Below are 17,439 nucleotides of genomic sequence, written 5' to 3' on the forward strand. Positions count from 1 at the left end.
ATTTTTGTTTCCCGTACACGCAGGTCACAGACAGTAGAAATGTCAAAGAAAAGAAACATCAGAACTAGAAGAGGTTTGAAACAGGACTGAGATGACCTGAAGTCAGTAGGCTCCTCACTCCTAGGATAGTAGTTTTGTCTCCAATGTGATTGGTATAATGCTTACCTGTGCACAGTACTGGGACTTGGCTACAGCAACCAGGAGTTTCAGCACAGGCTGAGACTGGGAAACCAGGGGAGTAACTGCATGGATAACGGCAGTGAATGTAGAAAGAGGCTTCAGACCTGAAGTGAAAAGATGTGTGTTCAGTACAAGACAAAATTGCCCTGGTTAGTACAGGCTAAAGGAGTCTGGTGATGGAAAAATAGCCTGTATTTAATGCAAACCTTGCCAAGTTTTTCAGGCCATCCCCTTTTATCTCCTATGCTATGACACCAGATGCTTCAGAGGACATCACACTTCCCTTTAACTCCCACACCCTCTGAAATCCCTGACTCCAACACAATTACTGCCTTTTCTTACTCACTAGTTACACAGATGTCCTGCAATCTCTTTTCTTTCATCCAGTTTTTATCCCCAGATAATACCAACATGTAGTTTGTTCAACCAAATATCTTTCTTAACAGGGGTTCTGCTCTGCTACCTGGCTCTGGATGCTTGATACTTTGTGTGGAGTAGCCCCATAACTTCCAGAAGCTTGTTTACTTTCCTCTGTCAGATTTTTGTTCTTTCTGTGTCAATTCCCATCCCCAGTTACCTCTTGAGCTGTTAATTCTGCTTGCATCCTTGCCTTCCAAGCTGGTATTTTTGTCTTGCTATGATTTCCTTTTCTGCCTAAAATAACAGATCCTACCAGTGTCTACCCTTCATTGCTGTCCTCAATCTCATCTAAATTCATCTCTGTGGGGTCATTGTCGTTTTTCATCAAAATTCCTACAGAAATCTTCTTCTCCCTTTTTAACATGGTAACTGTGAATTTTTAGCAGGTGAGCAGTACAGATCCACACAAGTGGGATGGCAGAGGCTGAGCCAAAAGTAGCAGCAGTCTGGTAAGCAGATCACTTCAGCCTGCAGGCACATTCTCCTGCAGAACTCAGTGTTTAAGCTTCACTTCAGGAAAAAGCCACAAGCCCAAGCCCTCTTCATATGAAGACATTGTATGGAGAATAAATCCATACCAACCATGCACTCCAGTAACAAGTGTTGTGGATAAATTACCACTTTTCCAGTGTGCCAAGCACAAATAAACAAAGAAAGCAAAAAGCTATTCCTCTTAAGTCCCCTTGGGCCACAAATGGGTCAGCAACTTAGGCATTAATTACTGGCAACTGAAAAGTATGAAGTGAGAAAGATTTTTAAAAAACAATCTTTGCAAGCAAGAGGTACAGGATGCATGTTGACAACTCATAGACATATCATTCTACAGTGGGCAGGGAAGACTGAGACAGGATAGAAAGGCATCATTAATTAGAAATTAATGGTAAGTTGGCACAAAATACTCAAGGATCAAATTCCAAATTTCCACTAAAAATTCCAAATACTACTAGATTACAAAATGGATTCACTCACCGAGATTAGCATAGTAATAAGGAAAATCTCCCAGATATGAGGAATACTGTGGCAGTACAAATAATCCTCCAGGATGTTTGTTCCATATTAAGCTGTTGCGTGATATGTGCTTAAATATTCTGTCCTGAATAATCTGGAAAACGAGAGAGGTGATGATTTTCAGATAGACTTTATTAGCCATTGGTAGAAGCTTCAGGAAATTCAGCTGACTGGAATCATTACTTACTTTGCAAAATGCTGAGGCACACAAATTACTAGACATTCCTGCTTAATCTCTCTTAAAATTACACAGAACCTGCACACTTTGACACCACTTCAGCAGCTCAGGCTTGTGGAATAGGTTTCAGAGCATCTCATTAGTCTCCCTGGACATGGGGAACTTATGTTTTGCATTTCGAGTCAAATATTTTGTCTAGAAGAGTATCTTAGCAGTTGTAAGCCTGATTAGTTCATTGTCAGTTTTACTACCCAGAACTCACAGAAGATAACTATTTGAGGATGGCATTACAAAGCTAGGTATTGTTTTGAGATAATAAGAGCATTCAAAACCACAAAGACTTCAGCAAATCAGGCTGCACTAATTATTCATTTTTGCTAATTATAAAAGGATATTAGCATTTGGATACATCACTGATTCCACATCTCAGTTCTGTAACAGTTCCTTGTTTGACAAAACAGAAAAAGATATTTTGGCAACTATTGTATGCCTTCCCTGTACAGGACCATAGACATGGATAACTAGTTTTTTAAGGTCAGAGCAGATTCTTAGGTCATCTACTTTATCATCTGGAATACCACAAGCCACAATAATAACATATACAAGGCTGTTCAATTATTGTGTATTTATAAAACTAATTGCAGTTCCTTCAGTTCAGTTGCCATACTGACAAGAACCACACTGATTCTTGCACTGATGGGAGTTTTTTCAAACTTGCTGCAAAAGAATAACAGGATTCAGGGGTGGGAAGTTGTAACTGGACAAACTCAGTCTCCAAATAAGATGCAACTTTCAAAATGCAATCTGCTTTTGGGCCACATGTTCTTACAGGTTTGCATGAGAGGTTGGCAGGTCTGGAACTGGGATGCTGCAAAGGTCTGGGGTGTGGCAGAGAAAGATTTTTCCCCTAGGTCAGCTAAGCAGGATTCCTTTGCTTTCTTCTGCAGCTCATCTTCTGGGATCTCCCAAGGAGATTCCACATATTTGGCAGTTTATGCACTGCACAGGGCTCATGTGCCAAGAGCACATTTGTTCTCGTCACCTAAGTCTGGCCTCAACATAGGCATATCTGGGTGAAACTCTATGGCTCTGAAGGTGGACTTAATCTGATCCCTCATCAATCATTCCATCATTGAAATCTATGGAACTGAAGATGCCATATACCCGCAGCACAGAAAAATAAAAGCAAGCAAAAAGACCCAACATAAGCTGAACAAAAGCAGCTGAGGGAGTCTAAACAGGCTAAAATCTCTGTAAGCACCTAAGTTCAGGGACATTTTGTCAATAGAGAATGTGAGTAAGTTCTGCCATAAGCAGTGTTTTTTCTGGAATTTTTGATTGCCTCGACAAAGAACATTAAAACATCAGTTATCTTGTGCTAGACAATCCACTGCTGGTGGTACTGCTAAACTGGGGAAAATGTGTTTGCATCCTTGTCTTACTTCTGCCTACAGCCAACTACCATAGCTAGTATGCAATAATTCATTGACATGCCTAAGTTAATTTAACCTTTTTTTTTTTTGTCTCAGAATAACAAACATAGGACTGTATTTCTATCACTGGTAAGAGTGTACCTGAAAATTTCTGTCTGGAAAGTTAGGTGTACCAGTTGTCAGATCTCCTGCATGGCAGCGGGGCGAGGAAAAAAAAGACAATGACACCTGTTTCTCCATCTGCAAGTTATGTCAGTAAACAAAGACAGACCCTAGAAAGTACATATTTTTGAGTGTTTCCCACACAGCCTAAGTATTACAGCTCCTTCCTCCTGCTTTCTTAGAACTGGGGCATAATCAGATAAGAAGTCATCAGCAAATTTACACGGTCAGGAGTTTTTTGCAGATGGTGGAGTTTTCCATCATGCTGGTAGCCAACAAGGCTGCAGGGGGAACACATGGCTTGCATTCAAGGCTGCCTCAGTGCCCCCGAGCTAGCACAGCTCTCAGGGGGAGCAGGGCCCTGGTGCCACGCAGCACACGCAGCCTGCACTGCACCCACGTTGGGCGCACAAATCTCAGCAGCGTGGTTCTGCACCCGGCTAGGGAGCTGGCCTCAGGGATTTACCACAGTTAACAAGGGGAAGATTAATTTATCACACTCCTTGTCTACAGAAGAGACCTATCTGTCTGTCCTGATACAGAGAAGAAAAGACAACTTGGCAGAAAGTGAACAGAAAAGTATAAAAAAAGATAACATGGAAGACTGATCAGTTAAGATGCAGTGTGTATAGCAATGCACATATTGCAGAGACAGCAGCTACAGTTTCTCCAATGATGAGGCATGACAGGAAGTTTAATCAGAGGAGGAAGGGGTTATGATCTCTGGAGAGATCTCCCTTTTTTTTTTGGAATTCATGAATAGCTCAATATTTTTATCTCCCCCATCCTCACACTTAAAGAAGTTCACATATTGCCTTAATCACTGATGCTTCTCAACAGGCCCTGTCCAAGCATCAGACATTTCTTGTCTGTACCTTGTATTTCCTCCTCTGTCCTCCTCCCCTCCTCTTCCAAGCCACAGGACTGAGCATGTCACACAAGGATTTAGGGATTTTTTGGGTTTGTTTTCAGAAACAACCAAACCAAAAAAGTGAAGACATACTGCAGCATGTGTCTGATGGTGTTCGCAGCAGTCCACCACTGCCAGAGCTCACACTCACCAGTCAGGGGCAGACCTTGTGCCATTTCCTAACCCACACCATGTCCATGACATCAGGCAGTTCCTCTGAGCCTGCAATATGGGGGTGCTGGGCAAATAATTCACCTTTCCCATTTTGGTTTTTATTCTGTTTGACTTAGGCCATGATGCTGTGATCAGATCAAGGATCTTAAAACGTGACTTAATGTCTTCAGAGGTGTCCAGGAAAAAGGATAGAGGAGAGCTGTGATGTCCTTGCAGACATATGAGTTGGTGAAGACTTCTGTGCTGATACACTCACACATGTCCCAGCACTGCAGTCAGGAAGCCAGTGATTATTCTGAGTATCATCAAAGTACTCTGACACCACAGTGTTACAACAAAAGATGGATAACATCCACCAGAAAAGAATAATATTGGTAGAAATTTACTTCAGGCATCAGATTTTAAGGATATACTGCTTGCAAATTTTGGACAGCAAAAATCACTCTCAACTGTTTTATTCCTTTCCTAAGGAAAGTTAACTTAGGACTTCACTTAGGCAAGTTGAAATGTAAATGAGTATCTGTTCATAAGAACAGAATCCCTCTTAGCTGTCTCAAAAATTTCTGAGACTTCTGAATTAAAAAATAAACTAAAAACCCCTCAAACCAAAACCACCCTTGCAAACAAATGGAAAAAACCCAGAACATAACTTCAACACCAGGCATACATTACTTGTTTTCATTAAATTAAACCTTCCAGGAAGACTTTTGTTTTCACTTCAGTGTTTCCCCTCCAAGCAGAAACTCCAGCTTGCTGGCAGCCCAGCTGCTGCAGCTTTATTATGGATTTTGCTGTCCTCTGGGCACCTGCAGCCACATGGACCAACATGTCCTAGGGCAGTGCTAAAGACTTATCTGTAAGCATTGGAGCTTGATGCAGTGGTCACCAAGGCCATGGGGGCTGTAAGTTATATCCCCTTGAGATCAGCCCCAGAACAGGCAGGAGAGAGTCAGAGAGGAGAGTCGTGCACCCCTCTGCTTTTAAAGTCCCCAGAGATAACAGGGGGGTGTGTATGCATGGGGCAGATGGTAAAGGAGACACTCCAAATCATGGTCCCTAAGGGGTAAAGTAGACTGGGAGTGCTGGCACATGGTCTGCTGTCCAATCCTGGTGTGAGCTGTGACATTTATCACTACCTCATAAGTGCTGATGGGGAGTTTGAGGATGCTGAGCAGTTCCCAACAGGGAGCACAGATGAAGACATGTTCTTCCAAGGGTGAGGAGAGCTAGGCCAGGGGCTCTGAAAATGTTCTGTGGCTGCATTTCTTCAATGGCACAGAAAAAACCTAAGGGACTGTCTTGAAGCAGCTGGAGGTAGATCATCCATGGGCAACCTGTACTGCAGGCAGCAGCACTCATTTGCAGTTTTCAGGGGAAAGCAAGGATAGCAGGAAATGTAGGGCTTTATAACTGTTCACAAAGATAGATGCAATTGCAGAAGCATTAGCATAAGACAAATGCATTTGCACCTACAAAGTGAGACATTTTTGGTGGTAAAAGTGTGTCAAAAATTGATGTGCAAAACTGCAAAACAATTAGAAGAGAAACCTGCTTTTGAAATTGTAGCCTAGACCCTACTTCTAAAGAGCCTTTCATCTCTCCTCTGTCTCTGAATTCAGAAAGAATTCTCTCCACATTTGAATCATCTGTCTCCCTGTTTAATAGCACCCTAATTATGATTATTTATTAATATTTTATGAGAATGATCAGGCCTTTCCCTTATCCTGAGTGTGAAGGTAAGACACAGTGAATTACAAGCCCCACCTTTTCCTTCAGTAAGATCAACAACCCCATCACAAGCCATCAAAATGTTAAGCAATGGTCAAGGAAGAGCTTTACAAGAGTATTTTTTCCAAAATGAATTCCAGAAAGGTTTCTTAAAGAAACACATTCACTACCAGTGACAAGGATGGTGATTCATAAGCCATAAAGCCTTGCAAAGGCAAGATCACACATGACAATTTTTCCATGTGTCAGGCAGCTCCCATTTTTCACTGTGTCAGTTTTCTAATGTAGATTCCGATAATGAAGGAAGTATTTCCTTAGGGGGGAAAACTCATCAAGATGCCAAGTTTTTTCCAGGTGACCAATTGCCTGTCATGAAAACCAAGGTCCAATGCTGGTTGAGGACAGATGCAGGTGGACAGGTACAGAAACCTCACTGCTCGGCAAGGTCCCAGACAATTTTTACTCACCTCTAGTGTAGTCAATACAATCTTCTCAACTGAAGAAAAATAAGCCTCCCACAAGAACTGTGTCTGCTGTCTAAGTGCTAGGATTTTATCCTGATGGATAGACCTGATTGTAGAAGGAATCTGTAATACAAGATGTAATACAGTCAGAAGCTTCAGAAAACAATGCAGACTCATCAAATTAATATGCTGCTGACAAGACATCCTCTCTATTAGCAGGTTGCACAGCTTCAGTGCTCCTGTCCAACAGGGATGAATGTGTAACAGTTAAAGTCGTGATGTAGAAATGAATGAGACACAACCCTTTATAACCTTCAGTACTGTTTTTAACCTATTAACCTATTGTAACCTACTAACAGTACTGAAGGTACTGTTTTTAACCTATTTTGTCTTAGTTTTTAATTCTTTAATGGTAACAAAAGCCCCCCTCCCCAGCTCTGTGATGTAAGCACAGCAAAGAGCCCCTCCAAACATCCCTCATGCACAAAGCTCTTCAGGGACTCGTACTTTAACCAGCACCTGCAGGTCTTTAGAGTCCAATAATAATCCCCATTTTCAAAGTACATTAAAGGGATCTGGAATTGCACTTACCACAGCATGGCAACACTAAGTACACTAAGAAAAACATAGCAATATCTTAAGTAAGACTCCATTTTTTGGGAGCCTATGGATAAAATCACATTTTACTAATTAATGTGGGTGGAAAGAATAACATCTCCCACACCACCTGTTATTCAAAAGGGAAAACGTTGCTTCTTTATCCTCTATTAAATCAACGCATTAATTCCAGTATAAGTTGCCTTACAAATAAAACCCAAATTGTCCCAATGCACTGCTTTGCAATTAAAAAACAACTGCTCACTGGATCAGAAGAGAAGCACTTCACTTCTTTGTCTTTTCTCATCTCCAGTCCCTCTTCCACACTGGAAGGAAACCAATGTACCTACATGTCATTCCTTAACTTAGAACCTTGACCAAATGCAAATTGATGTTATCAAGGGCATTTAACTACAATTTGATTTAAATACAAGGGCTACTCACAGAAGCAGAAAGCCACAGAGGATACATCGCTGATTTATGTTGATTTTTTTCTAGGAATGAAGAGTTACGCTTTTGCACCTACTTTTTTTGTGATTTCAGATAAGGCAACCTTGTTTTCAGACACTCATAACTCTTCTATCTAAGTTGTTGTAAAAGCATATACCTAGGCTGCATGTTGCTTTTTTCACATTCCAGCTATAAGCTGAAGTTTATCTGCACCCTAGTAAATCCCACTCCTTCCTTACCAGGACACATTTTGCTTATTCCTAAAATATTGAGAGGTGGCAATGATCCTTACTTGTTTTCACATGCTCCTGAATCAAATGACTTCACATGAAACACTTTCCTGAAGAAAATTTTATATTCTAAGGATTCATATGTAAAAAAAAAATTCCACAAGAATCAGTAAATTCTTTACTGCATTGTTTGCATCCAGGTCTGGACACAGCAGGACCATGGCTTCAGAGGGTGCAGTGTCAGATGGGACAATCACTGCTCTCTAAGACCTTAAGTCTCTTGGACACTCACCTTGGAGACACTGCTAACCAAGACAGAATTTGAGCTTGAGAGACTAAGCACTACAGCACGGAACAGAAGAAAATGGTCAGTGTTGAAGGCAGTACTGTATGTTTCCCTCCATCAAATTTCATTTTTTGGGGTGAATATTTTTTCTTTTAATTACTTTTGCAGTAATTTCCAGTAAGTAGGGGGATAATGAACATTGCCTGGACTGACTGTATGTGGATGTGCATTAATCACACCTGAGCTCATTATCAACAGCACACACATAATCAAAGTCACTTTGCAGAGGTGCTGTAGCATCTTTTCTATAAACTTAAACATTTCATTGCATTATGTGCAACCTTGCGTGTGTGTGCATGTGTGTGCAAGCAAGAAATAAATCAGTATTCATTCCAAACTATGCCTTTGGAACGGGAAGGCTGTGAAGGTTACTTCAAGAAGTTGGGATTTTTCAGACCACACCATGTTTGTGAGTGCCTGCAAACACAGTGCCAAGGTTAAGAAAAGGACTTGGTGCCTGCTCCAAGCAGCAACAGCTGGAAGAAAAAGAAAAATCAGAGTTCCCAATTTAACTGCATTTGCCTATTAGTTATTAATCCACTTGCCCAGAAAGACAGGTGGGAAAATGATGTATTAATACTAATCTGGTAGGATTACACTGGAATTATTAGAACTGGATGACGTTTTAACAAAAGGTCATTCCAGTAATAAGTAGGAGGAAGGGAAAAACTACCCTGCACAAATAAATGCAGAAAGGCTGGATTAAGCTCTCCCAGTGCTACGATGAGGAGAATATGCAAATAAAAACATCCGAGCTGCTCTCAAACAGGAAATGAAAAACTGTAACATAACAAAAACATTTCCCAGAGCAGACATTCAGGCCCTCTGCCAGGTCTTTAAAAACACTGTTAATAACGGTGCAGTAGCTGTTCAATATGGAAACAGCTGTGAAGAGAACGAATGGCATCTTACCGGAAAGTGTGAAGCCCAGCAAATTGTTATTATTTAAAGAGAGAAATAATTTTGCTCAGAAAAACGTGCTGTCCACAGAAGCAAAAATCAAATGGCCCTTTTATATTTGCAGCTTGTATCACATTAAGGAGAATAGGCAGCACTTTACAAGGCTTGCTAGGTCAGCTCTCCACAAATATTTACATCTTCAGACAAGTACATAGGCATCTAATGAGATTTTCAAAGGTACTTCACTTCTGGGGTGCCAAGACACCTGTATCTTTGAAGGCTGCTCTCCATGGATGGAAATAGCTCGCCACTTTGGAAACGAGTTAAATTCAACCACAGAGAAAGAAAACCACTTAGTGGCTACTGAGTGGTTATTCCAGAGCTCGTGGATCTCAGATTCATGCTAGGCAATGGTGTTTTATCAAATATTACTTTAGGGAAAACAATTTTTCAAGAGCTTTTCCTAACATCAACTTCTCCACATGCTTTATAGAACATATTTAGACTATAAAACCCACTAAGGAAACAGGAAGAAAAACCTACTGAATTTAAAACTAGAGTAGATGGTAGCAGAGATTTTCTAACTTCTCAACCTGATTTTGTTCCATGATTTCAACTAGATTAACAGTCACTCATACATATACTGCAATGTTACATGGCCCAGACATCAGAAAAGTGACAGATTCTGCTTCCCACAAAACTATCTGGTGGTAACTACTGCCTGAGAAAATTCCTGCTTTCCTGATGGGTCCCTTCAGTACCTGCCAGCCAGCCAGTGCTGGTGGGACCCCCAAGGGTAAACTATTTCTGAAGGACAAGAGCAGAGCAATTGTTTTCTCTCTCTACACAGCACCTGGTCCAGGACAGCTCCACACAAGAAGAGATTTCACGCTCTTAGGAAAAATAAGTCTCCTGCATTTAAGAATGTAGCCTGGTGGCTGCAATGACCTTCAGGTCAAAAAATGAATGATGTCATATTAAATGAGTTCATAGCCGGTGTGACACAGACAATCCTTTCATGATAAAAATTCTGTTGCAGCCCTGACCTTTTGGATTCATCTTCACCATCCATTTAGGCTGCAGCAGCAATAATCAACTGATCTGCTGAAGGCCGTGGTCTTTTCCTTACCTGTAATAACAATCTCTCATCGCCGATGACGGCAGCTTGGTTCCAATCAATCACTTCTGAGAAGGGCAACTCCCACCCGTTGCTGAGCATAACCGGGACGCAGGCAGCCTGCAGACACACAGAGGCATCACAGTCCTTAGGGGGTGCCCCAATGTCAGGGCAAGAGTTGAGGCTTGCATCAACATCACGACCATTGTGTTCTGCACAAGCTCGGAAGAAGGGACAACATGGCAAAGAACACCAGGAGCCAGAGCCCACGGGAGGGCAGCCCAGGTGATATGGTTTTCCATTTTGGGCTCATGATCAGAGTCAGAGGATGGTGGGGGTTGGAAGGGACTTCTGGAGATCATCTAGTCCAACTCTGCTGCTAAAGCAGGTTCACCCAGACTGCATCCAGGAAGGTCTTGACTATCTCAAGAAGGAGATTCCACATTCATATTCACTGAATGGTGGGATTTCATGGAAAGTGGCATTTGAAATCTGGTGCTTATGCTGCCAGAAGAGGGCAGAACTGTTAAAATACTGCAGATATAACACTGGAGAATTTGATATAAAAAGATGGCCTCCACTGCCAATTTGTGAACAATTCATCAGGGTGCTAATTCCATGAATTTTTAGAATATGTTGCAAGTCAGCCACATAGAAAATATAGATCATATTTAATTCCAGAGCACATCTTCTAACAAAGGAGGAGTGAATTACCTATCCTGTTTGATACCAACTCTCCAAACAGAAGGAACTACATAAACACATCTGTCATCACCTGTCTACAAAAATAAGAATTGCTTTCTGTCTTAAAAGAGACAAAAAGCACACACACTTAGTATCTATTTCTTACCAGTATGATCTGTCTAAATCATTTAACCTTTTACAAGTTGTGCAAGCCCCTGCACACAGACAGCAAGTTTGTGAATATTCAGTCAACATGGCAGTCTTTCCATAAACAAATGATTGCCATTATGTTCTGGTCAGCTAGATCACAACATAAGATCCAAACCAAAAACCTCCTGATGTGATGAAAGAACCTATTAATAGAGTATCTGTATTGAGCCTGTGCTCTGGTTTGGGTTCTTTAGGACCAAGCAAAGCTCGGGCTAAAAAAATTATCTGAGGGCTGGAGCACTTCTGTGAAGACAAGCTGAGAGAGCTGGGGTTGTTCAGCCTGGAGAAGAGAAGGCTCCAGGGAGACCTTATAGCTGACCTTCAATATTTAATTGGGACCTATAAGAAAGATGGGGACAAACATCTTAGCAGGGCCTGTAGCAATATGATGAGAGACAGTTAACAGCCATTGCATGGTAACTGAAAGAGTGGAGTTAGAGTCGATGTAAGAAAGAAATTTTTTACAACAAAGGCAATGAAACACTGGCACAGCTTGTCCAGAGAGGTGGTAGATGCCTCCCTATCCCTGGAAATATTAAAGATCAGTTTGGACAGGGCTCTGAGCAACCTGATGATGTTGAGGATGTTCTTGCTTAAGACAGGGGGGTTGGACTAGATGATCTTTTAAAGGTCCCTTCCAACACAAACCATTCCATGATTCTCTAAGCTGAAGTGCTCTGAATGTGGTCCAGACCAGGATTCAGATAACCCCACACCTCCCAAAAGATTATACAAAGGGGAACTTTTCAGGCTGCTGTACCTTCTTGGTAACACGTATTACACAGAGAATCTTAGACTGGCCAAGTCTGCATTACAGCAGTACTTACGCAGTGTAAAGAACTGTGATCTTCTGTACAGAAATAACATTAGTGCATGAAAAAACAAAACAAAACAAAACAACAAAAAAAAACCAACAACCAGAAAACATTTAGCAATGTGTTTTTATGTTTAAAACTTTCCACAAATGTGAATTATGTTTTTCAGCCTGCCCTGGAGCCAGACAAAAATTGGGAATTAATCATAATTGGTGAATACTGCCGCTAGCCTGCTAGAAAAATCCTCAGTGTCTGCATTTTATCATCATCCTCAAAGTTGTGTACACTGATTTATGCTCCCTGCTTTCTTCTCCTGATTTGATGTATCTAACAGAAGCTGCATGAATTGCAGCCCAGATGAGAGAAGAGCTGAGCAGTGCTCTCCAGGAGCATCCAAAGTGACTCATCAGCTCAAATAAACCAGTCCCCCTTCTTCCTCCAAAGAGGCTGGAGAAGGAACAGCCCTTTACAGGTTCTAAATCTTCTCCTGAGTATGAGTAAAGAGGTAAGTGACAGTCCAGAACTTGGACCTCAAATGTGACAGTAGCTATGGGGTTCAGTGGTTCAACTTTATCAGCCAGTGCATATGCTCTAGGGTACCCAAGGGACCCATCAAAGGCTGACAGACATGACCCAGGATCTATAGGAAACTTGGAGAAGAAGCAGAAAGCCAGAAGAGCCCTGAGCTTCCAAAACCTTCTTCACCTACACTTAGGTACTTAAATCCTGCTCTGCACTGAGGTAAACAACAGTCTTTAAAAGCTTCTGGGACATTTTGTGGCTGATGAAGAAAAGTCATGTGGTGCTACTTATTATCATCTTTACTGCCAATGCCAGAACACCTCCCAGCTGGCAAAAGGCTACCTGGAGGCAGGAGCCTGTAAGGTGTCCTCACTTGCCATCCTGACACCAAGAACTGCCTTAGCCTTCCCTTCTCTCCACTCCAGCTCCCATGCAAATCCAGGTGTCAGTCCCAGAGGGGAGCTGCAGCATCTTCCAAGATGTTCTGTATGACTGACTGAAGATCAAGGACCCCAGATCTGAGGTGATGCTTCCCAAAAAAAAAAAAAGGTCACAGCAGCTGCAGCTGGAGTAGGTGAGTGTCAGGCTTGATCACCGCGTTGCCACAGTGACTCAGGAGCCCCTTTGCACTGCCCTCTGCTGCTGGCCAACAGCAAAAAAGGGACCATTAATCAAAAAGTTTTTAAAAGGTGAAGGGGATTCAGCTGTCTCAGACACACTGTGAGCTCCCTGAGATTAATGTACATCCAGCTTCCTGTGAGCCTTCCATCTGGGGCTTTACAACCTCCAGGCCACCTTCTGCATGCTCAGCCAGCACCATCTTAAGACAGGCAATGCATAAACAGGTCTGTCTTGGCTAAGTGAAAACAAAAAGCTGTTTTGACTGCCCCAGGCCTTACTTGTAGAGGCCGGTTTCTCCCATGGGAAGTCTCACACCTTGAGGCTGCTCTGACTTGGTCCAACCTCTCAACCTCACCAGATCCAGGGAAACCCTCTTCCTGGAGGTAACACCGTTCAGCCTTCAACTGAGCTCAGTGCTCAGCACCTCCTGGGAAGAAGCTGCCAATTGCTCCAGAACTATGAATAGAGGCTTTTGCAAAGTGGATTACTGTCGACTAGGGACATGAAACACATTTCACTCCTCCCCACCTCCTTGCTTTTCACACTGAATTGCAGCCAGTGTAGCCAATGCTTTAAACAGCCACTCTTACCTGCAAGGCTTCCAGAAACCTGAAAGAGCCAAGCCTGCGGCCACGGGGAACCAGACAGAAAGTGGCATTGTGCAGCATTTCACGGTAATCATACCTAACAAGAACAGGGGAGAAAAGAGAAAATTCAATTAGCAGTGAGTCCTAAAGTAACTGGGCGTGAAAATGCAAACAGCTGTTGAGACACATCTGGATGAAATCATCCCGACCAAGACCACTCATCACCAGGTTACCCAGCTCCCTCCCTGCATGCCTGTGTCAGCCAACCCCCGGGCTCCTTTTTGTTCATCCTCAGCAGCAACCACCATGGGAGAGGGCTGGGGAGAGCAGTAATGAAACTGATAACAAAGGAAAACATTTTGCCTTTCCAATAATCAGCCGTTTCTACACAGACAGTCATGCATGAGTTCTAACAACAAACTTTAAATATTTTGATACCCAAAGCATTGTTGCAACACTTCTTTGACTGTGATTTCAATTCAGGTTTAGTCAAAGTCACAACTGTTCATTTCTGCACAAGAGGTTTTTACAAAGCAAAAAATATTCAAACTATGCCAAAGAAACCTTCTCTTATGAAGCAGGCACTAGTAAAGGGACAGGGGGTTACAACGACTCATTTGGTAGTTATTGTCAAGTGTGGTGAGAGGCATAAACTGCCACATTTGGCAATTAACCACAGAGCTGCAATGACCCCTGCTCCTCCAAATTAAAACTTTTAAGTGCTTATAGACACTCATGGGTTTTTTTTTTGCCATCAATCACCTCAAAACCATTCACCAAAACCACACATCAAATCCTAACAGGTTCCAGCCTGTTATTAGCTAATTGTACTTCTGGCAAACCTATTGAACTGTGAATGGCATCGACCTTGTCTGATACAAAAGGATCCAGATTAAACACCCTCTGTTCTCCAGAGTGCCCTGGACTCTGCAGACACGTGTTATGACAGTAACTTGTGACACTGAAATTTTCTAACACTAATAATCTTGTTTAACTGTAATCTGCAGGCAGAGCCATTTTTGTACATGTGCATATGTGTATGTATACACATATGTATATGACTATCTTTTTAATGTATAAAAAAGACCAGATTTATGTTTGTATTCTCACACAGGCCAGACAGATGGGAGTAAGCCAAGTTTCAATTATAAGCTCCATCTTTAGGAAGAGACATCTTGCAAAGGCCCATTTGCTTAAACAAGCCTGTATAGCTAATTTGCACAAGAAAAGGTCACTGTGAATGGATTAAGATTATCTCCACTGAGAATAAAATAAAAACCCTCATTGCATTAATTAAAACTACAAAACAGACTTCAAAGTACTTTTTAAAAAATCGTATCTCAACTTCAGTTAAAATAAATATATATATGTATTCCATCTGAGTGGCAGTAATTTTTTTTCTCCGTGTGGGATATGGATATTGACACAGCCATGTCCCAACTCACCAGCCAGCAGTGACACAGCACAAAGGGAAAAAACCTAGGAAACTGGAATACCTAAAAAAATAAAGGAAGTTGCCATTCTTAAGCATTCCTTTTTTACATATTCAGAGGTCTGAGGCTCATCACTGTATATTGTATGACAGGTAATGTTAATAAATATCAAAAATAGACTACCCCGTAGGGCTAGAATATGCCAGTCAGAAGTCCCCCATCATTAGGTAGCTAAAAATGCAAAATCCTGCTAATACATTGGAGTGCAACCATATCCACAATGGCAGAACCTGAAAAAGAAAACTAGAGAACAAGGCCACAGCAACTGAGCCCTCCATATGCCAGTGATATCTTATATTTGCCACCTTTTCTTTCATATCTAATTTCCTGATATTAAGATAGATTTACAAAGGAAAAAAACCAGATTTAATTATTTTGTTGACCATTTCCCACACACAAACCAGTTAGCACCTTGCTCCCATTTGTGCATTGTGTGATTTATTGCTGAGCTCTGGAATAGCATGGTTCATGGTTATCAAGTAATTTATCTACATCGCATGTACAGAGAGCCTCATCCTAACCTTGATGTACGAGCACAAAATTTACACTCACTTCATGGTGAACCCACGAATATACAAGGAGTAGACCCAGAGTAAACCTACATCCACTGAGAGATGCTGCAGCAAAAGAATTGCACCAGAGATTCTTCTCATGAACACATTTCTCCGCAGTTTCAATCCAAATGGTTTTAATTTACTTGACACGATCTTTGAGATCAGTGCCAAGGGACTGATATCCAGTTTAATCCCTCTCAGCAGCCACTCTAGGATGAGGCATCTATTTGAAATCCTTAAATGCAAGGTGCTAATTGTACTCCTCCTGGCTTGTGGGTAGCACACAAAGCAACAGGAGCACCCTGCCTTAGCTGAGAGAAAAACATAGCCCAGTATGTTTGAATAAGAACTGGAAATGCTTTTCACAACACATGTATCCAGCCACAAATACATAAACACCTCTGTCAAACTGCAAGCATAGATTTGTAGTTTGGAGCATCACTTGCAAAAGGAAATTGTTTGCATCTACCAAACAGTACTTCAGAGCTGAGACTGCAGCAGAGATCATTTCATGTTTTTCTCAGACTGCCAGGCAGTACTCAGAGGAGACCTTGACCACAATAATGGTACCTGGTGAATCAGGCTCCAACCTATGGGCCATGGGGGAGCAGGAAGTAGCAGGGAAATTCTCCATTTCAGCCTCCTCTCCATTCATCCCTGAAGGAACCATGCACACAGCAGGAGGTTTGAGCTTTGCTGGCGTTTTGTCAGGGAGAGAAAATTGCTTATATACAATTGGCATTTTTGTACACAGCTGAAAGCATCTCTGCACTTCCTTAAACTTTGACTTGAAATGCTTTCAGTGAAGTCAGTGATATTATTTTTGTGATTAAAGGCAGGTATCTGAGTTTTAAATCTTTGCTGGGCTTGAAATTTCTCTTTCATTTTTCCAGGAGAGACATTCAGGAACACCCTCTCAGCTACAGCAGGACACTTGTACAGTAAGTACCAATCTGGCATCTAGTGCAAATACCAGTACTGCATCAAGGATGGCCTTGATTTCCCTATTGTCTTCACTTCTTAACAAGTCTCAACAAGACGTTGGGGAGGCAATGAAGTATTATAACCCTGCTCTCAACTGGCAGAGGGGCCTTAAGTTACAGAGAAAAGAGTCTAGTGTTTAGATGAGGTTCTTCCAGAGACTCCTCTTCTTCTTCTCCCCTGGCAATAGGGGTTATATCTGTTTGTTCAAACTACCTATTTCCATTAGCCAGTAATGTCTGAGGATGGCAGGAAGATTTGTTAGGGTTTTTCTCTTTTCATTGCTATGGATTCTGCAAACCCAGAGCTGCCAGATTGTGGGGACAGCTCTGTTTTATCTGCCTATCCAGATGCTCTGGTTTTACCTGGCTTCCAGCTGAGACATCAGAGAGAAAACTGTGTGTCCTACACAAGCCATGGGCTGGATGGTGGTGGAGTTGTGGTCTCCCTGGCAGAGCAGGGCACAGGACAGGCAGCTCACTGGGACCTTCTGCCTCTCTCCTGCTGCTTACGTGGCTCCATCTTCCTGGCTCTTTCCCTTCCTTTGCCTTCTGCTGGCAGCTAATACCTGTGAGCATTTACTGTAGCAAAGCTTTGAGAGGAGTCCACTCCTTCGCTCAGAGGATATTTATGTCTGGAAAACTCCTGGTTTCAGTGTTAGAAAGACTGCTGGGG

The 17,439-nt window shown here is 42.0% G+C and overlaps 1 protein-coding gene across 3 annotated transcripts in view; it reads right to left on the reverse strand.

Annotated features, from left to right (window-relative positions):
- The window catches only part of EXT1 (exostosin glycosyltransferase 1), a 178,548-nt gene that overhangs the window by 11,497 nt on the left and 149,612 nt on the right, over positions 1-17,439 (reverse strand). For all 3 annotated transcript variants that reach the window (XR_011724619.1, XM_071738246.1, XM_071738245.1), the window contains 5 exons: positions 13,740-13,833; positions 10,310-10,417; positions 6,661-6,780; positions 1,570-1,702; positions 166-284 (listed from right to left, as the gene is read on the reverse strand). Coding sequence is in view for 2 of the 3 variants with exons in the window: in XM_071738246.1 (XP_071594347.1) it covers positions 166-284; positions 1,570-1,702; positions 6,661-6,780; positions 10,310-10,417; positions 13,740-13,833 (574 nt within the window). In the remaining variant the exon portion in view is untranslated. The remainder of the gene's footprint in view (positions 1-165; positions 285-1,569; positions 1,703-6,660; positions 6,781-10,309; positions 10,418-13,739; positions 13,834-17,439) is intronic.

This window comes from Heliangelus exortis, chromosome 2, assembly GCF_036169615.1.
Source record: "Heliangelus exortis chromosome 2, bHelExo1.hap1, whole genome shotgun sequence".
Lineage (NCBI taxonomy): Eukaryota > Metazoa > Chordata > Aves > Apodiformes > Trochilidae > Heliangelus > Heliangelus exortis.